Below are 17,500 nucleotides of genomic sequence, written 5' to 3' on the forward strand. Positions count from 1 at the left end.
CACACACACACAGCGTCCCGGGGCTGTGGGAGAGTGGAGATTGCGGATGTTTTTTAGAAGAGATGTTCTATGTGGAGAGACGTTGTGCTCTTTAGGAAACAACACTTCTAAAAACAGACCTCAGCCCTGCTCTACAGCTGCACAATGGTACTGGAGTACTGTGTGTGTCTGTGTGTTTATGTTCGGACTAGAGCTGGGAAGCTATTCAAGGTTGGCGTCTTTCTCAGAATATAAATTCAAGTCCTCCCCCTCTCTCCTCTCCCTCTCTCCTCCCCCTCTCCCCTCTCTCCTCCCCCTCTCCCCTCTCTCCTCTCCCTCTCCTCTCCTCCCTCTCTCCTCCCCCTCTCTCCTCCCCCTCTCCTCCCCCCTCTCCCCTCCCTCTCTCTCCTCTCCCTCTCTCCTCTCCCTCTCTCCTCCCCCTCTCTCCTCCCCCCTCTCCCCTCTCCCTCTCCCTCTCTCCCCCTCTCTCCTCTCCACTCTGACTTGTTATCCAGTTGGCTGCTCAGAAAGCAACAAAGAGTGAAAGTCAATGCTAAGTAAAGGTCTCTATTAGATTTTTTATTTATTTATTTGTAATAATGACAATTACAACAATACTGAATGAACACTTATTTTAACTTAATATAATACATCAATAAAAATACATTTAGCCTCAAATAAACAATGAAACATGTTCAATTTGGTTTAAATAATGCAAAACAAAGATAAGTAAAAGTGCAATATGTGCCATGTAAAAAAGCTAGCATTTGAGTTCCTTGCTCAGAACATGAGAACATATGAAAGTTGGTGGTTCCTTTTTAACATGAGTCTTCAATATTCCAAGGTAAGAGGTTTTAGGTTGTAGTTAATGTAGTATTTATAGGACTATTTCTCCCTATACCATTTTGTATTTCAAATACCTTTGACTATTGTATGTTCTTATAGGCACTATAGTATTGCCAGTGTAACAGTATAGCCTCCGTGCCTCTCCTCGCCCCTACCTGGGCTCGAACCAGGAACACATCGACAACAGCCACCCTCGAAGCAGCGTTACCCATGCAGAGCAAGGGGAACAACCACTCCAAGTCTCAGAGAAGGTGACGTTTGAAACGCTATTAATGCACACCACGCTAACTAGCTAGCCATTTCACATCGGTTACACCAGCCATTAGGCTGATAGGCTTGAAGTCATAAACAGCACAGTGCTTGCGAAGAGCTGCTGGCAAAACGCACAAAAGTGCTGTTTGAATGAATGCTTACGAGCCTGCTGCTGCCTACCACCGCTCAGTCAGATTTCTCTATCAAATCATAGATTTTATTATAACATTACACACAGAAATACGAGCCTATGGTCATTAATATGGTCGAATCCGGAAACAATAATTTCGAAAACCAAAAAGTATATTATTTCAGTGAAATATGGAACCGTTCGGTACTTTATCTAACGGGTGGCATCCCTGGATTTCTTTTAGCTAAATATGCAGGTTTAAAAATATGTACTTCTGTGTATTGATTTTAAGAAAGGCATTGGTGTTTATGGTTAGGTAGAGTCGTCCAACGATTGTTTTCGCAAATGCACTTTTGTTAAATCATCCCCCAACGCAGGACACGCTAGATAAACTAGTAATATCATCAACCATGTGTAGTTATAACTAGTGAATATGATTGATTGATTGTTTTTTATAAGATACGTTTAATGCTAGCTAGCAACTTACCTTGGCTTCTACTGCATTCGCGTTACAGGCAGTCTCCTTGTGGAGTGCAACGAGAGGCAGGTGGTTAGAGCGTTGGACTAGTTAACTGTAAGGTTGCAATATTGGATCCCCGAGCTGACAAGGTGAAAATCTGTCGTTCTGCCCCTGAACAAGGCAGTGAACCCACCGTTCCTAGGCCGTCATTGAAATTAAGAATGTGTTCTTAACGGATTTGCCTTGTTAAATAATGATTAAATAAAGGTATAATAAAGGTATAAAGATTATAATAAAGGTATCGTCCATTCCGATTAATCTGTCGACCTCTAGTCTCTATAGCGGACAATCTTATTAATTTGAGCAGAGACACATCTCCTGTTAATTTCGAAATACAGCTGAGTGAAATCTCAGCCCTGTTACCATGTTACCATTAGCTGAACATAAGAATTGAGGTAATGTGTGTTTTTATGTGCAGTCTGACCTGAAGTCAGTCTCTGTGGCAGATGAGAGAGTAGCCTTACAGCCTGTTAGCATTAACCCTCGTCTCTACCTCCCATTAAGACCTATAGCATTACATTATATTACATCAGTTTCAAATTCTAGCTTTGACCCATTCAGTCACATACATCTCATTAACCCAGTACTTCTCCTCCTCTGGTAAAAGGTACAGGTAAATGCCAAAATAATGGAAATACTTGAGAAAGTGAGGGATTCAAGGTATATTGAAAGCAGGTGCTTTCACACAGGTGTGGTTCCTGAGTTAATTAAGCAATTAACATCCCATCATGCTAAGGGTCATGTATAAAAATGTTAGGCAGGCCATCATTTTGGCTACCATGGCTATGCCCCCATAGGATGGCAATGTCCCCATCCACAGGGCACGAGTGGTCACTGAATGGTTTGATAAGCATGAAAAGTATGTAAACCATATTCCATGGCTGTCTCAGTCACCAGATCTCAACCCAATCGAACACTTATGGGAGATTCTGGAGCGGCCCCTGAGACTGCATTTTCCACCACCATCAGCAAAACAGCAAATTATGGAATTTGTTGTGGAAGAAGGGTGTTGCATCCCTTCAATAGAGTTCCAGACACTTGTAGAAGCTATGCCAAGGTGCATTGAAGCTGTTCTGGCCCATGGTGGCCCAACACCCTATTAATACACTTTATGTTGGTGTTTCCTTTAATTTGGCAGTTACCTGTACATCTACTTCCCCAGCCACTTTATTCTGACTGATCAACCGGCTCTATAAATATTTTCCAGAATTTCTTACATTCCTCATCAGCCAGCAGTACCGAGCTCTCTTGAAGTGACATCTGGTGTGTGTGTGTATGTGTGTGTGTGTGTGTGTGTGTGTGTAGGGGGCACTCAGGAAAGGGTGGGAAACGGAAAGGTAGTGTCAGTCGGACGTAGGTGTGGCTCACTTTACTGTGAAACATAATACCGTCCACTTTCCAGCCCTTCCCCCCTCCTCTTCACATCCCTCTACCTCTGGCTCTTCCCTCTCCCTCTCTCTACCTCCCTGTAACCCCATTTCCACTCTGCCATCTCCCTCCTCCCCTCCTCCCTCTCCCTCCAATCAGTGGAGTGATGGTGCGAGTGGGACCCTGTAGAGGGAGGAATGTGTTGGGTCTGTGGAAGTAATGAGTTATAGATGTAGCTGGGCCTAGCATGAGTGGTCTACAGGCAGGCTGTTAGGGCTAGTGTTTGCCAGGCGCCTGTTGGATGGATGACTAATCTAACCATAGGTGGCTCACATGGCAACTGTAAACACACACACACACACACACACCAGCCAGATTGCGCAAGATCCACTGCGAAATTAGACATCCGTCCAGGTAAGCAGGATGTCCGAAGATGACTTCAAGTAGGCTTGGGTTTTGCTAGGGCATTGTAGATGGGGATACCGGATGGGGGTAAGCCATGAGCTGAGGGTCGCGTGCTGAATCCCAGTGTTAGACCATTTTTTATTTGGGGGTTTTAACACTAGAACCGCTGGGCCTCAAGGGACCCCCCTTCGAGCTAATGAGCAGTCATTCTGACTGCAACTGTAACGGCTTTCGTCGTCGGATGAGGAAGAGTAGTCGGACCAAAGCACAGCGTGGTAAGTGTTCATATTTCTTTATTGAACTGAACACTGAATAAACAAAAACAACAAAGGGAAAACCCAAAACAGTCCTGCAAGGTGAAAAACACTAAACAGAAATTAACTACCCATAAAAACCCAGTGGGAAAAGGCTACCTATGGTTCTCAATCAGAGACAACGACAGACAGCTGCCTCTGATTGAGAACCACACCCGGCCAAAATCACAGAAATAGAAAACATAGAACGAAACAGAATGCCCACCCCAACTCACGCCCTGACCAAACCGAAATAGAGACATTAAAAGGATCTCTAAGGTCAGTGCGTGACAGTACCCTTCCCAAAGGTGCGGACTCCGGCCGCAAAACCTAAACCTATAGGGGAGGGTCTGGGTGGGCATCTTTACGCGGTGGCGGCTCTGGTGCGGGGACGCTCACCGCGGGCCCCGGACAGGAGGGCGACTCTGGCAGGTCCGGACAGGAGGGCGACTCTGGCAGCTCCGGACAGGAGGGAGACTCTGGCAGCTCCGGACAGGAGGGAGACTCTGGCAGCTCCGGACAGGAGGGAGACTCTGGCAGCTCCGGACAGGAGGGAGACTCTGGCAGCTCCGGACAGGAGACAGGCACAGGACTCACCAGGCTGGGGAGACACACAGGAGACCTGATTCTGGGAACAGGCACAGGACTCACCAGGCTGGAGAGACCTACTGGAGGCCTGGTCCGTGGAGGAGGCACAGGATAGCCCGGGCCGTGGAGGCGCACTGGAGGTCTCTAACTAAGGGCCTGCACAACCCATCCTGGCTGGATGGTGACTTTAGCCCGGCATGTGCGGGGCGCAGGCACAGGACGCACTGGGCTGTGCAGACGCACTGGAGATACAGCGCGCAGAGCCAACGCAGGATATCCTGGCCTGAGGAGACTCACTGGAGGTCTGGAGAGCAGGGCTGGCACTATCCGTCCTGGCTGGATCCTCACCCTAGCTCGGCAGATGCGGGGAGCTGGAATGTAGCGCACCGGGCTCAGAGCACGTATTGGAGATTTGTAGCGCCAAGCTGGCACAGGACGTGCAGGGCTGGGGAGGCGCACAGGAGGCCTGGTGCGTGTGGCTGGCACAGTACTCACCAGACGACTATGACGCACCTCAGGATGAGTATGGAGAGCTGACTCAGGTGACATCAAATCGCGGACACCCTCCGTCAGGCGGATGTCGTGCCTCATGCACCAACACAGCAGCTCTCTCATTGCTCTCTCCTCCAATCTCCCCATCAACCCCTTCACAGTCTCGGCTTCGCTTCCTTCGCTCACCTCCAATTTCACCCCATAGCCCGGGGCCTGACCAGTCCCATGATCGCCACGGTAAGCAGGGGGAGTTGGCTCAGGTCTCCAACCTGACTCTACCACACTCCCTGTGTGCCCCCCCAAAATAATGTTTTGGGGGGCTGCCTCTCGGGCTTCCTTGCCAGCAGTGTTCCCTTGTAATGTTGCCGCTCAGCCTTAGCTGCCTCCAGTTCCTCCTGTGGACGGCGATACTCCCCAGCCTGCCTCCAGTTCCTCCTGTGGACGGCGATACTCCCCAGCCTGCCTCCAGGGTCCCTTCCCGTCCAGGATCTCCTCCCATGTCCAAGAGTCCATTACACCACGCTGCTTGGTCCTTTGGTGGTGGGTAGTTCTGTAACGGCTTTCGTCGTCGGATGAGAAACAGTAGTCAGACCAAAGCACAGCGTGGTAAGTGTTCATATTTCTTTATTGAACTGAACACTGAATAAACATAAACAACAAAGGGAAAACCCCAAACAGTCCTGCAAGGTGAAAAACACTAAACAGAAATTAACTACCTATAAAAACCCTGTGGGAAAAGGCTACCTAAATATGGTTCTCAATCAGAGACAACGACAGACAGCTGCCTCTGATTGAGAACCACACCCGGCCAAACACACAGAAATATAGAACAAAACATAGAATGCCCACCCCAACTCACGCCCTGACCAAAACGATCTCTAAGGTCAGTGCGTGACAGCAAGATTCTAACAGTGTAATTAATACATTTTATATTGGCAAAAATAATGATTTTGTTGTGTTTATGAAGGTCTTAGGTAACATTAGAATATGACTATTTTTTTCATTAATTTCAAATAACACAGCATTTTTTTAGTTTATGTTTCTGTAGGCTATATGTAAAAAGGAAAAACACAACTTCAAGTGTTTGAATAAATGTTATTGGTGGAGTACCTTTGTTACAACTATGAAAAATAAAGTTGTGTTGGAATGCGGTAACAGCTTTATAACAACCAAATAAAAATAAATACCCCAACCACCAAGACGCACAGTCAGTGATGACATGTTGGTCTGATCATTGGCCCATAGTATTGTCACCGTCTTGTTCTATCCAAACAGTGTCGTTCCTTCCTCTGCTGCCTCACCGTTTTATTAGGTGGTGGCACGGGCACCTGATCAGTGTGCAACGTCCCCACCATCTGAGTCGTTTTCATTCAGATTTTGCAGCAATGCTAACACAGCATGCGCATCCATTCGTCTGGTCTTCATGCCATTGTAAATTGTGCACTCTCACTGTGTACTCCAAGTAGGCCAGAGTGGACTGATAAGACTACTTGGATTTGGTGGACTAATATAGGGGACATATCATTTAGAGATTATAATTAGTAGATAAATACAGTAGAATGGCCTGCCCCGTTCTTCATTCACAATTGGTGATTACATAATTAAGCATTGTTCGCTGCTACTCGCCATCAACTCACCCATTCTTTCCCATCATATTTAATCTGTTATATGTGTAAAATTAGTTTCGGTATATTTTAGGTTCAGTTTCGAGGCAATTATCGGGTGATTATCAATTGGGCACGGCACCTTCAAATGTTGGGAGAAGGAGGGGCAACGTGGAAAACGTTCAAAAAATGACATTCCCTCCTAAAACTGGTTATAACTTCAGTTTTGTTTGTGATATAAAAAATTCTAACAACGACAGTATGTTATATAGACTTATTTAGGATAAGTTAAGGATGGAGGAGGGAATGACTTCTTAATTTTCATGATTTCACAGTATTATTTGACCTCATAGTGTGCAAATACTGTATATAAAACACAGGGTAATATCCCGATTTTCTTTTGACTGCACTGGGCCTTTAACCCTATCACAAACCCTTAATTTAACCATTTGGAATTTGACGTTTATGGGCAAACATCTGATTCTGCAGTGAGACTGTGAGAGCTTATTGCACACACACACACGCACACGCACACACACAGAGACATAGACAAACACAAAACACAAACACGTACTTAGGGTTAATTGTTGTGTCCGGTGCTGTTTATTCTCCTGTAGACCAAACACAGTTGTGTTTACAGTGAAGTATTACAACCCCATTCTTACAGCTCCAGACGGTATTATAGCCCTTTACGGGGCTAGACTTTAGAGTATATACACAATGATCCCGGCCCCCACACTACAGACAGACAACAGTTGGAGTGGGAATCATTAGGCTGATATGCGAAGAGAAGCTGTGTTTATACTCACAGGGACACAGACTACCGATATGTCTACAGGGCTGTATACTTCAGGAGTGAAGAGACAAACCATTATTGGATTGACGAGATTATATGTAATCTAATATATAATCTAGAGATAATTATATATACACTCCCACTCATTTCTCCTCTGCCATAGCTGTATTATGGTGAGAGAGGAGGTCTGCAGTACTATGCCTGATATTTACTGTATACACACATTGTGCACACATGCTCCCCTTGCTCCATTCATTTACAGTTCTGTGCATTAATACAGTCATGCATGTGAACATGGTTCATATCATTTATAGGACATTTCTGGTTTGGTATTGTGATATCATGGGATAGTTGGTATATGGTTAGGCCTATGGGTGTGGATTGCTTCTCTATTCAGACCCTGTGTTGTGTAATATATGCCATTTAGCAGATGCTTTTATCTGAAGCCACTTACAGTCATGCGTGCATATATTTTATGTATGGGTGGTCCCGGGAATCAAACCCACTACCCTGGCGTTACAATCGCCATGCTCTACCAACTGAGCTACAAAGGCGAGGCAGCTCCTGAGGCTTTAGCTCCAGAAATGTACTGGGTTGCATAACTACAGTAGATTGAGATCCTTGCATGTTGACTACACCAACCGTCATATAGGACACCCGGACTGTGTGCATGTTGATAAGCTACTGTAGCACCATGCCCAGGCTGATGTGTGTCCCTTAAACAGCCAGCTGGTCTCTGACTACTGGGTATAATGGCTCCAGTGGAACTACCACTTTTAGGGCTCCTGAGTGGCGCAGCGTTCAAAGGCACTTCATCTCAGTGCTAGAGGTGTCACTACAGACCCTGGTTCGATTCTGGGCTGTATCACAACCAGCTGTGATTGGGAGTCCCATAGGGCGGCGCACAATCGTGTTAGGGTTTGGCCGGTGTAGGCAGTCATTGTAAGTAAGAATTTGTTCTTGGCTGACCTGCCTAGTTAAAAAAAAAAAAGATAAGTACATCACACACAGTTGGTGTATGAGACTATGGGTTGTATGGCTAGATGATAATGATACACTCCTGAGGTTTCTGAGACCAGTATGTTCTAAGTGTGGGTTTCAAGTTTGGGTTTCAAGTGTGTGTTAAGTGGAATTCTGTGTGTGGGAATCACACATAAACATCTGACCACCCCTTCTGTTTCTCTCTCTGGTCTCTCTCTCTGGTCTCTCCCTCTGATCTCTACCTCTGGTCTCTCTCTCTGGTCTCTCCCTCTCCCTGACTCTGGTCTCTACCTCTGGTCTCTACCTCTGGTCTCTACCTCTGGTCTCTACCTCTCCCTTCTGTCTGGTCTCTCTCTCTCTGGTCTCTACCTCTGGTCTCTCTCTCTGGTCTCTCTCTCTGGTCCCTACCTCTGGTCTCTCTCTCTGGTCTCTCCCTCTCCCTGACTCTGGTCTCTCTCTCTGGTCTCTCTCTCTCTGGTCTCTACCTCTGGTCTCTACCTCTGGTCTCTCCCTCTCCCTTCTCTCTGGTCTCTCTCTCTCTGGTCTCTACCTCTGGTCTCTACCTCTGGTCTCTCTCTCTGGTCTCTACCTCTGGTCTCTCTCTCTGGTCTCTACCTCTGGTCTCTACCTCTCGTCTCTACCTCTGGTCTCTACCTCTGGTCTCTCTCTCTGGTCTCTACCTCTGGTCTCTCCCTCTGGTCTCTACCTCTGGTCTCTACCTCTGGTCTCTCTCTCTGGTCTCTACCTCTGGTCTCTACCTCTGGTCTCTCTCTCTGGTCTCTACCTCTGGTCTCTCTCTCTGGTCTCTACCTCTGGTCTCTACCTCTGGTCTCTCTCTCTGGTCTCTACCTCTGGTCTCTACCTCTGGTCTCTCCCTCTGGTCTCTACCTCTGGTCTCTCTCTCTGGTCTCTACCTCTGTTCTCTACCTCTGTTCTCTACCTCTGGTCTCTACCTCTGGTCTCTACCTCTGTTCTCTACCTCTCCCTTCTGTCTGGCCTTACCTTCCCTGATAGGGCCTCATCTCTTCTCTTCAATGTCACACCGGCCCCTCTGTCCTCAATACTAACTATCTCGCTCTCTCTCGGGGTGGGGAGATATTCACTGTTTAGGGGAACAATGGTTCTTTTGATGCGTCTGGACTCTTTGTATCGTATCGCTAATGAGCACTAATAGTCCTCTAGTATAGCGAGGGATGGAGGTGGAGAGATAAAGGGAGAGCGGAAGGGAGAGAGAGATTGTTTATCTATTTCACTTGCTTTGGCAGTGTAAACATGTTTTTTCCATGCCAATAAAGCCCTTTGAATTTAATTGAGAGAGAGTTCCTCACTTCTTGTGTATCTCTCAGCTACTCTTCCCCCCCCTCAGTGTCATTGGCTGGTCATTTAGTTGACAGGAGACTGATTTACAGAGGTGGCTGTATGGGCAGCCAGGTCGCTCAAGATCCACTGCGAAATTTGATATCCGTCCAGGTAATGTTTTAACCCTACCCCAAACCTTAACCCTTACCTTAACCATTTGTAAGTAGTGCCTAAACTTAACCTTCCAAATTTGACTTTCATGGACAAACGTCTGATTCTGCAGTGAGACAGAGAGCTTGTTGATATGTGGCTGTATATTACACTGTGTAATATTACACTGTGTAAGATTGTTGTTTGGCTGTGGTTTTATCCAGCTTTTAGTTCTTGTCCTTATCTCTATCTCTCTATCCTGTTTACATACAGAGGTCTGTAGAGGAGAGGCTGACAGGCTCACAGCTTCACTGGAGAACAATACCGAGAACATTCACAGCCTAGCCACGATTTAACACCCATTGTCTTGATTTAGGAACACACACACACACACACACACACTGACTTGTGGTTGGCAGTAGTCCTTATTGTAGTCCATGACAGGGGTAGCAGGTCTGGGCTGGGCTGGTTTCCCAAAATCATGGTAGCACTAAGTTAATCTTTCATCCATTTAGTTTAAATGGAATTAAGATGATCTTAGTGCTACTATGCTTTTGGGAAACCAGCCCTGATCTCTAGCCCAGACAGAGACACCCTAGCCGCTATTACAGTACACTCTGCCCTTAGGGACAGCTGCAACTCTGCTGCTCTGATATCAGGGCCTTGAGGTAGGGATGGGTGGAGAAGTGAAGGAGGAGAGGGGAATGAGTAGAGGTAGAGAGATGGAGGGGTAGAGGAGAGGAGGGCCATCAACTTTCAAAGGGCATCCAGCCCTCCTCTCCAGACCAGGTCTTTGTAATAACACCATTATAGCAACAATAGAGAAACGCCCAGCGGGCCTGACAGACGGCTCCAGACTCTATAGTCTATACTCTATATAGCTCTGGGAGTTTGTGTGCTGCTGGAGTCATATGTGGTCTCGGGTTTCCCTCCTAAACCAGATTTCACATGATGGCAGAAATGTGCTGGACTCCCCAGTCCCCATGGGGTCAGGCACAGGAGCAGGTGGAAGATCAAATCGTTTGAACTTTGAGCACAGCAGAACTGCCTCAAAAGTGTCGTGCTGGGCACAGCCTCCCCATCCTATGGAAAGCAGCTGTTTTTCCCCTTACAAAGAAAAGACTAGGGGGAAGGTTGAGTTATGTAACAGCTACTCTCTTCCTTCAGATCTAAAAACACTTAAGGGCTAGGGGTAGAGCTCATATAGAATGATAGAGACCTATAGTGGCCAAAAGGCAGTATTAGCGTGGGCAGCGCCATTGAGGGCTTCCACCATTTTAATGTAGTCAACTGGATGGGACTTACAACTTCATTGGCTGATCCCTCCTAGTGACTCCAACCGGGTCATCAGGAGGGATCAACCAACTGTGAAGAAGAAAATGGACTACTTCAAAATGGAGATTGCCTCAATGGCGCTGCCCATGCTGTCAGAGATGCCATAATAGCACAGATAGAATGATGAGGCTGGAACAAGGACCCCAGCGGCTCTCCTTTACAGGTGCATGTCTGTAAAGTCTCCTGGCCCAGAGGTTGTCCAATCAGGTGCCCTTGTGTAAAAAGCTGGTTGTTTATTGGTGTGAATAAAATCTCTCAGAGTAAGCACGTTTGAGCCACACCCCCTACCCTGCCTAGCCCTGGCTAGCTGACTGCCCTTTCACTGCAGCAGAAAAGAGGCCATTCATTCTGTACACTGCTCTGCTGACACAGCAGCTTGTGTGTGTGTGTGTGTGTGTGTGTGTGTGTGTGTGTGTGTGTGTGTGTGTGTGTGTGTGTGTGTGTGTGTGTGTGTGTGTGTGTGTGTGTGTGTGTGTGTGTGTGTGTGTGACAGCAGCTTGTGTAGACAAAGCTCTCTCAAAAACACTCATACACAGATCAGCTGTGGGGTAGAATTGAAAATGCGAGGAAAGAGAGGAGAGGAGAACAGAGGAATCGAAAGTATGAGAAGGGCTCCTTGACTGGAGCAGTGGTCTAAGGCACTGCATCTCAGTGTAAGAGGCATCACTACAGTCCCTGGTTCAAATCAAGGCTGTATCACATCTGGCTTTGATTGGGAATCCCATAGGATGGTGCACAATTGGCCCAGTGTCAATTGTAAGAATTTGTTCTTAACTGACTTGCCTAGTTAAATAAAGAAAGAAGGGAGGAGAGAAGATGTTCAAGTCATTGGTAGGCCTACAACACTTCAGGCTAGCACTCGTCTTGTGTGAGGTCACTCTCTGACCCCTGACCATTAATCTCTAACCTGGCAAAGTGCAATAGTTCCTCAGGGTCCACACATGGCTTAATGTCACACACACATACACACACACACACACAGTGTTCTATAGCGGAACTAGGGCTCAGCTAATGAACGTCATCAATTAGGACCAGATAGAATTTTCAGTTCCTCAGAAAGGTGTACACCTCGCTGTACATAGATTTTTCAAATTGTATTTTATTTTGTGTTATTGACTGTACGTTTGTTTATGTGTAACTATGTGTTGTTGTTTTGTCGCACTGCTTTGCTTTATCTTGGCAGGTCGTAGTTGTAAATGAAAACTTGTTCTCAACTGGCCTACCTGGTTAAATAAAGGTGAAATAAAAAACAAATAAAAAGGTGTCAGGTACCCTACTGAACTCTCCCTCCTTTTCCCACATTTTCCCCTCCAGTTTCTCCAGCTTTTTCACAAAAGGCCTTGTCATGACCACCCACACAAACACAGTTGCACACTAATACTGAGCTGATCTACAGTATCTTCATGCGGAGGAGAGACAGAAAAGGAGGAGTGTAGCTTTAATAGACTAACAGGGAGAACAGGGTCAAACCCTTTAGCCCCCCCCTCCCCTCTATCCTTGTCCCCTGTCCTTCTGTCTCCACGGTCAGGGTTGACCATGGTCTGTGTGACAGAGAGACAGAGAGGAAATCCTCTGTTTTGAGCAGATCACAATGCCTATTCCTCTTCGCTATAACTCCGGCCATTCACCCCCATCCTCCCCTCCCTCCCTCCCCTAGTTTACATTTTAGTCAGTGAGAAGTGAGCAGGGTATATATATTTCTAATGCTGTCTGGGTCTAAAGCCATGTATAGTGCCACTAGAAGTTCAGAAAGGAATCCATCCTCTTGAGCGCAACCCCAAAATGAACCCCAAAGCCAATCAAACAGGCACCCTCTCATACATGCTCGCTCACGCTCACACACACACACACACACACACACACACATTTGGTGGTATTACATTTGGCCGGAGGTTAGGAAGTGCAGCTCAGTTTCCACCTCATTTTGTGGACAGTGAGCACATACAGCATCCTGTCTTCATTTGAGAGCCAGGTCTGACTATGGCGGCCTCTCTCAATAGCAAGGCTATGCTCACTGAGTCTGTACATAGTCAAGGATTTCCTTAATTTTGGGTCAGTCACAGTGGTCAGGTATTCTGCCACTGTGTACTGTCTGTTTAGCGCCAGATAGCATTCCAATTTGCTGGTTGATTCTTTCCAGTGTCTCAAATAGTTATCTTTTTGCTTTCTCATAATTTGGTTGGGTCTAATTGCAACAGCTGGCCTGGGGCTCTGTGTGGTCTGTTTGTGTTTGTGAACAGAGCCCTGGCATCTACTGGGCAGAGAGATGGGGAGGGGAGAGAGGATTCAGCAAGGACAGAGAGCCTTTTATAAACAGGCAGTCAAGGCAGAGAGGAGAGGGTCTGACATCAGAGAGCCCCCCCCCCCCTTCTGTTTTCTGTTTCACACTCTTGAGCTTCCCTGCTCTTTGAATGGTTTAGGCCGGTTATTGGAGGACAGTGTGTGTGTGTGTGTGTTTCCCACGTGTGTTAAATCCATGACCTCCTTTCACTCCTTTTTATTAGCAAGTAAATCCCCCCTCCCAAGGACCATGCCAGTATGAAGGGAGAGCGAGAGATAAAGAGAGAGAGAAAGAGGCAGGTGGTTCTAGTCCTTCAAATGGGCTTGGCTGTTTACCATACGGACCACTGGAAGTCTCACAGGGTGTGTGCATTGACAGTAAACTCAACAGTACATTAAAATAACTATCTACAAGTGTGAGAGAGACACCCGTTCCCAGTCTCTCTCTCCAGTTGCAGCCATGGTTGGTGTGTGTTTGTGCAGGTGTCTGCAGTGAACTCCCTGTCTACCGCCCTGGACCATTCATATGTCTACAGAGAGAAAGAGAAGAGGGAGAGGGAGAAGGAAGGAATGAGAGAGCTGAGTGAGAGACAGAAATGAGATCTAATGGAGAGGGAGAGAAAGAGGAAGAGGAAGTAGAGGGATAGAGAGATAATTGCACATTTTGTTCATTTTATTATCTATTTCACTTGCTTTGGCAATGTAAACATATGTTTCCCATGCCAATAAACCCCTTTAAATTGAATAGAGGGGTTTCTGATTGATCAGAGGACATCTGAGATGTGAGATAGCAAATGTTATGTCTGAGTGTTTGATAGGTCTGAGCAATAGTCTCAAGCCACTGCCCCCCCCCAACCCCAGCTCCAACACACACACCTTTTTATTAGAAAAATGTTCCAGAGCGTTAAAAGCTTCAAAACTTAGCCATGTTATTCTTATTTTTCACACGTTTTACAACCCTTCAGGACTGTAAACCTCCAGCTACAGTTGGCCAGTGGTTTTACTGCTTTGATTTGGAGATATGGAATTATTTTCCCTGGTGTGTGTGTGTGATGTGTGACATGGTAATGAGCCAGAACAGACTGGAACATACACACCACGCACGCACGCAAACTCACACACGTACACACTTTAACCGACGGAGTAGACTGCAACTCTACGTTTTCTAAATGAGCTAACTGTACTACAAGTTTAGTAGCACTCCTCTCCACTCTTCCATTTAATGGGATTAGTTCAATCCAAACACTGTAAATAGAATCAGCAGGAGGTTGTTGACAATGTAAACAAGGGGTTTAATGCCCTGATAACCACACATGCTGTTTACCACGCCCAGGTAGACTAGGCTTCTCTCCACAGGTCACAGGTGAGTTGACTGTGTGTGTTGAGTGCTCATATGCGTGTCTGAGAGTTGTCCTAGGTGTGTGTTGACCTGTGAATGTATGCATGTGTTCAGTCATGCTGCCCAGCCTTGCTATCCACCGCACCTCAGTGCATCCGTACCAGCGTGGATTCTACTGCAGTGACGTCAGTCTGCGTTACTCCTACAAGAGCTCCACCATCCCCTCCTCTGTCCTCACTGGCGTGGGGCTCACTCTGCCCAGTATGGCCGTAAGTCAGACCTACCATGGAGCACTCTGATTGGAGAAGGCTGGGAGGAGAGAGGGAGTAAGCCTGGAGGTCTAGAGGTCTGCATGGTCAACTGAGTCAGACAGAGTGACGATATTAGATGAAAGATTTAAACAGTGGTTTAGATTTGAGTTAACTGGGTGGTGATTCTGTGACTATCTCTGACCGTCACTCTTCTACACTCAGACAACCATGTTGGACCAACCTCTGTTTCTCTCTCCTCCTATCCCATGTTCCCGTGGTGAAACGCGCACGCCCCCTCCCTCAACCTCCTGTTTGTGTCCAAGTCACTGACCTACTGTCTTTGTCTCTTCCCCCTCCCTCTCTCCCCCCTCTCTCTTCCACTCTCTCCCCTTTCTCTTTCTCTCCTTTCTCTCTCTCTTCCACTCATTCCCCCTCTCTCTCTTCCACTCTCCCCCTCTCTCTCTTCCAATCTCTCCCCCTCCCTCTCTCTCTCTCTTCCATGCTCTCCCTCTCTCTCTCCCTTCGCCCCACTCTCTCTCTCTCTCTCTCTCTCTATCTATCACTCTCTCTCCCTCTCTCTCTCTGTGCAGCTGGCCTGCCCTTCCTGATAATAGAGACTAGCATCATACAGCCGTACCAGAGAGGTTTTTACTGTTCTGATGAGTCCATCCGGTACCCATGTAAAAATGGAGACACTATCAGCGATGCTGTGCTCTGTGCTGCTGGCATTCTTATTGCCATCCTCTCTGTAAGTCTACCTCTGAGTATCTCTTCTAGTCCCTCACTTCATACTCATCCCTTCCTGTCTACCTCTCTGAGTATCTCTTCTAGTCCATCACTTCATACTCATCCCTTCCTGTCTACCTCTCTGAGTATCTCTTCTAGTCCATCACTTCATACTCATCCCTTCCTGTCTACCTCTCTGAGTATCTCTTCTAGTCCATCACTTCATACTCATCCCTTCCTGTCTACCTCTCTGAGTATCTCTTCTAGTCCCTCACTTCATACTCATCCCTTCCTGTCTACCTCTCTGAGTATCTCTTCTAGTCCCTCACTTCATACTCATCCCTTCCTGTCTACCTCTCTTAGTATCTCTTCCTCACTTCATACTCTATACTCATCCCTTCCTGTCTCTGTTTGTGTGTGTGTGTGATTTTCATATGTTGTCTGCTCTGTGTGAAGTCATTTTCCATCGCCATAACAGCATTGACTCGCTCCACACTGAATATAGACCAGTTTCCATTCTTCTGATGATCAAGGGAGGGTGTGTGTACATGTGTGCGTTTGTATGTGTGTATGTGAACCGCACACCTGGTTTGAGCTGTTGATGTGATACATTACATTACCATGACCCCTGTTGCCTGTTGCCTACCCTCTAGGCTTGGTGCTCCAGTGCCCTTTCCCACCACACACACACACACCAGACACACCCCGAGTGCTAGCCCCCTCTACTATATGAGACCCCAGGCTGTGCTCTGTTGGAGTCTATCCCGATGGTGGTATAATCTAGCTACCAGCTCAGCACTTCTGCTTTTTCAAACCAGGAGTGTGTGTGTGTGTGTGTGTGTGTGTGTGTGTGTGTGTGTGTGTGTGTGTGTGTGTGTGTGTGTGTGTGTGTTCTCACAGCTCATGGTGTGGGCAAATTGGAGTGTTTTACACATATGTATATCATTAGTGGTGTCTTCTGTGATTCTGACACAGTCCCACTCTGACACACACACACACACACACACACACACACACACACACTAGAGGTCGACCGATTAATCGGAATGGGCGATTCATTGGGGCCAATTTCAAGTTTTCATAACAATCAGAAATCTGTATTTTTGGGCGCTGATTTGGACGTTGTTTTTTTTTTACACCTTTATTTAACCTTTATTTAACTAGGCAAGTCAGTTAAGAAGACATTCTTATTTTCAATAACAGCCTAGGAACGGTGGGTTTAACTGCCACGTTCAGGGGCAGAACGACAGATTTTTACCTTGTCAGCTCGGGGGAATCAATCTTGCAACCTTACAGTTAACTAGTCCAACGCTCTAACCACCTGCCTCTCATTGCACTCCACGAGGAGACTGCCAGTTATGAGAGTGCAGTAGAAGCCACGGTAAGTTGCTAGCTAGCATTAAACTTATCTTATAAAAAACAATCAATCAATCATAATCACTAGTTAACTTCACATGGTTGATGATATTACTAGTTTATCTAGCGTGTCCTGCGTTGCATATAATCGATGCGGTGCGTATCGTTGCTCCAACGTGTACCTAACCATAAACATCAATACCTTTCTTAAAATCAATATACAGAAGTATATATTTTTAAACCTGCATATTTAGCTAAAAGAAATCCAGGTTAGCAGGCAATATTAACCAGGTGAAATTGTGTCACTTCTCTTGCGTTCATTGCACGCAGAGTCAGTGCATATGCAACAATTTGGGCTGCCTAATTTGCCAGAATTGTACATAATTATGACCTAACATTGAAGGTTGTGTAATGTAACAGCAATATTTAGACTTATGGATGCCACCCGTTAGATAAAATATGGAACGGTTCCGTATTTCTCTGAAAGAATAAACGTCTTGTTTTCGAGAT

At 46.4% G+C, this 17,500-nt stretch overlaps 1 protein-coding gene across 1 annotated transcript in view; it reads left to right on the forward strand.

The window, feature by feature from the left end:
• The window catches only part of LOC112251092 (phospholipid phosphatase 3), a 39,436-nt gene that overhangs the window by 4,549 nt on the left and 17,387 nt on the right, over positions 1–17,500 (forward strand). The window contains 1 exon segment of the mRNA XM_024421786.2: positions 14,772–14,926. Within this exon segment, the coding sequence (XP_024277554.2) occupies positions 14,772–14,926 (155 nt within the window).

The sequence above is a fragment of the Oncorhynchus tshawytscha genome, linkage group LG05 (assembly GCF_018296145.1).
Source record: "Oncorhynchus tshawytscha isolate Ot180627B linkage group LG05, Otsh_v2.0, whole genome shotgun sequence".
NCBI lineage: Eukaryota > Metazoa > Chordata > Actinopteri > Salmoniformes > Salmonidae > Oncorhynchus > Oncorhynchus tshawytscha.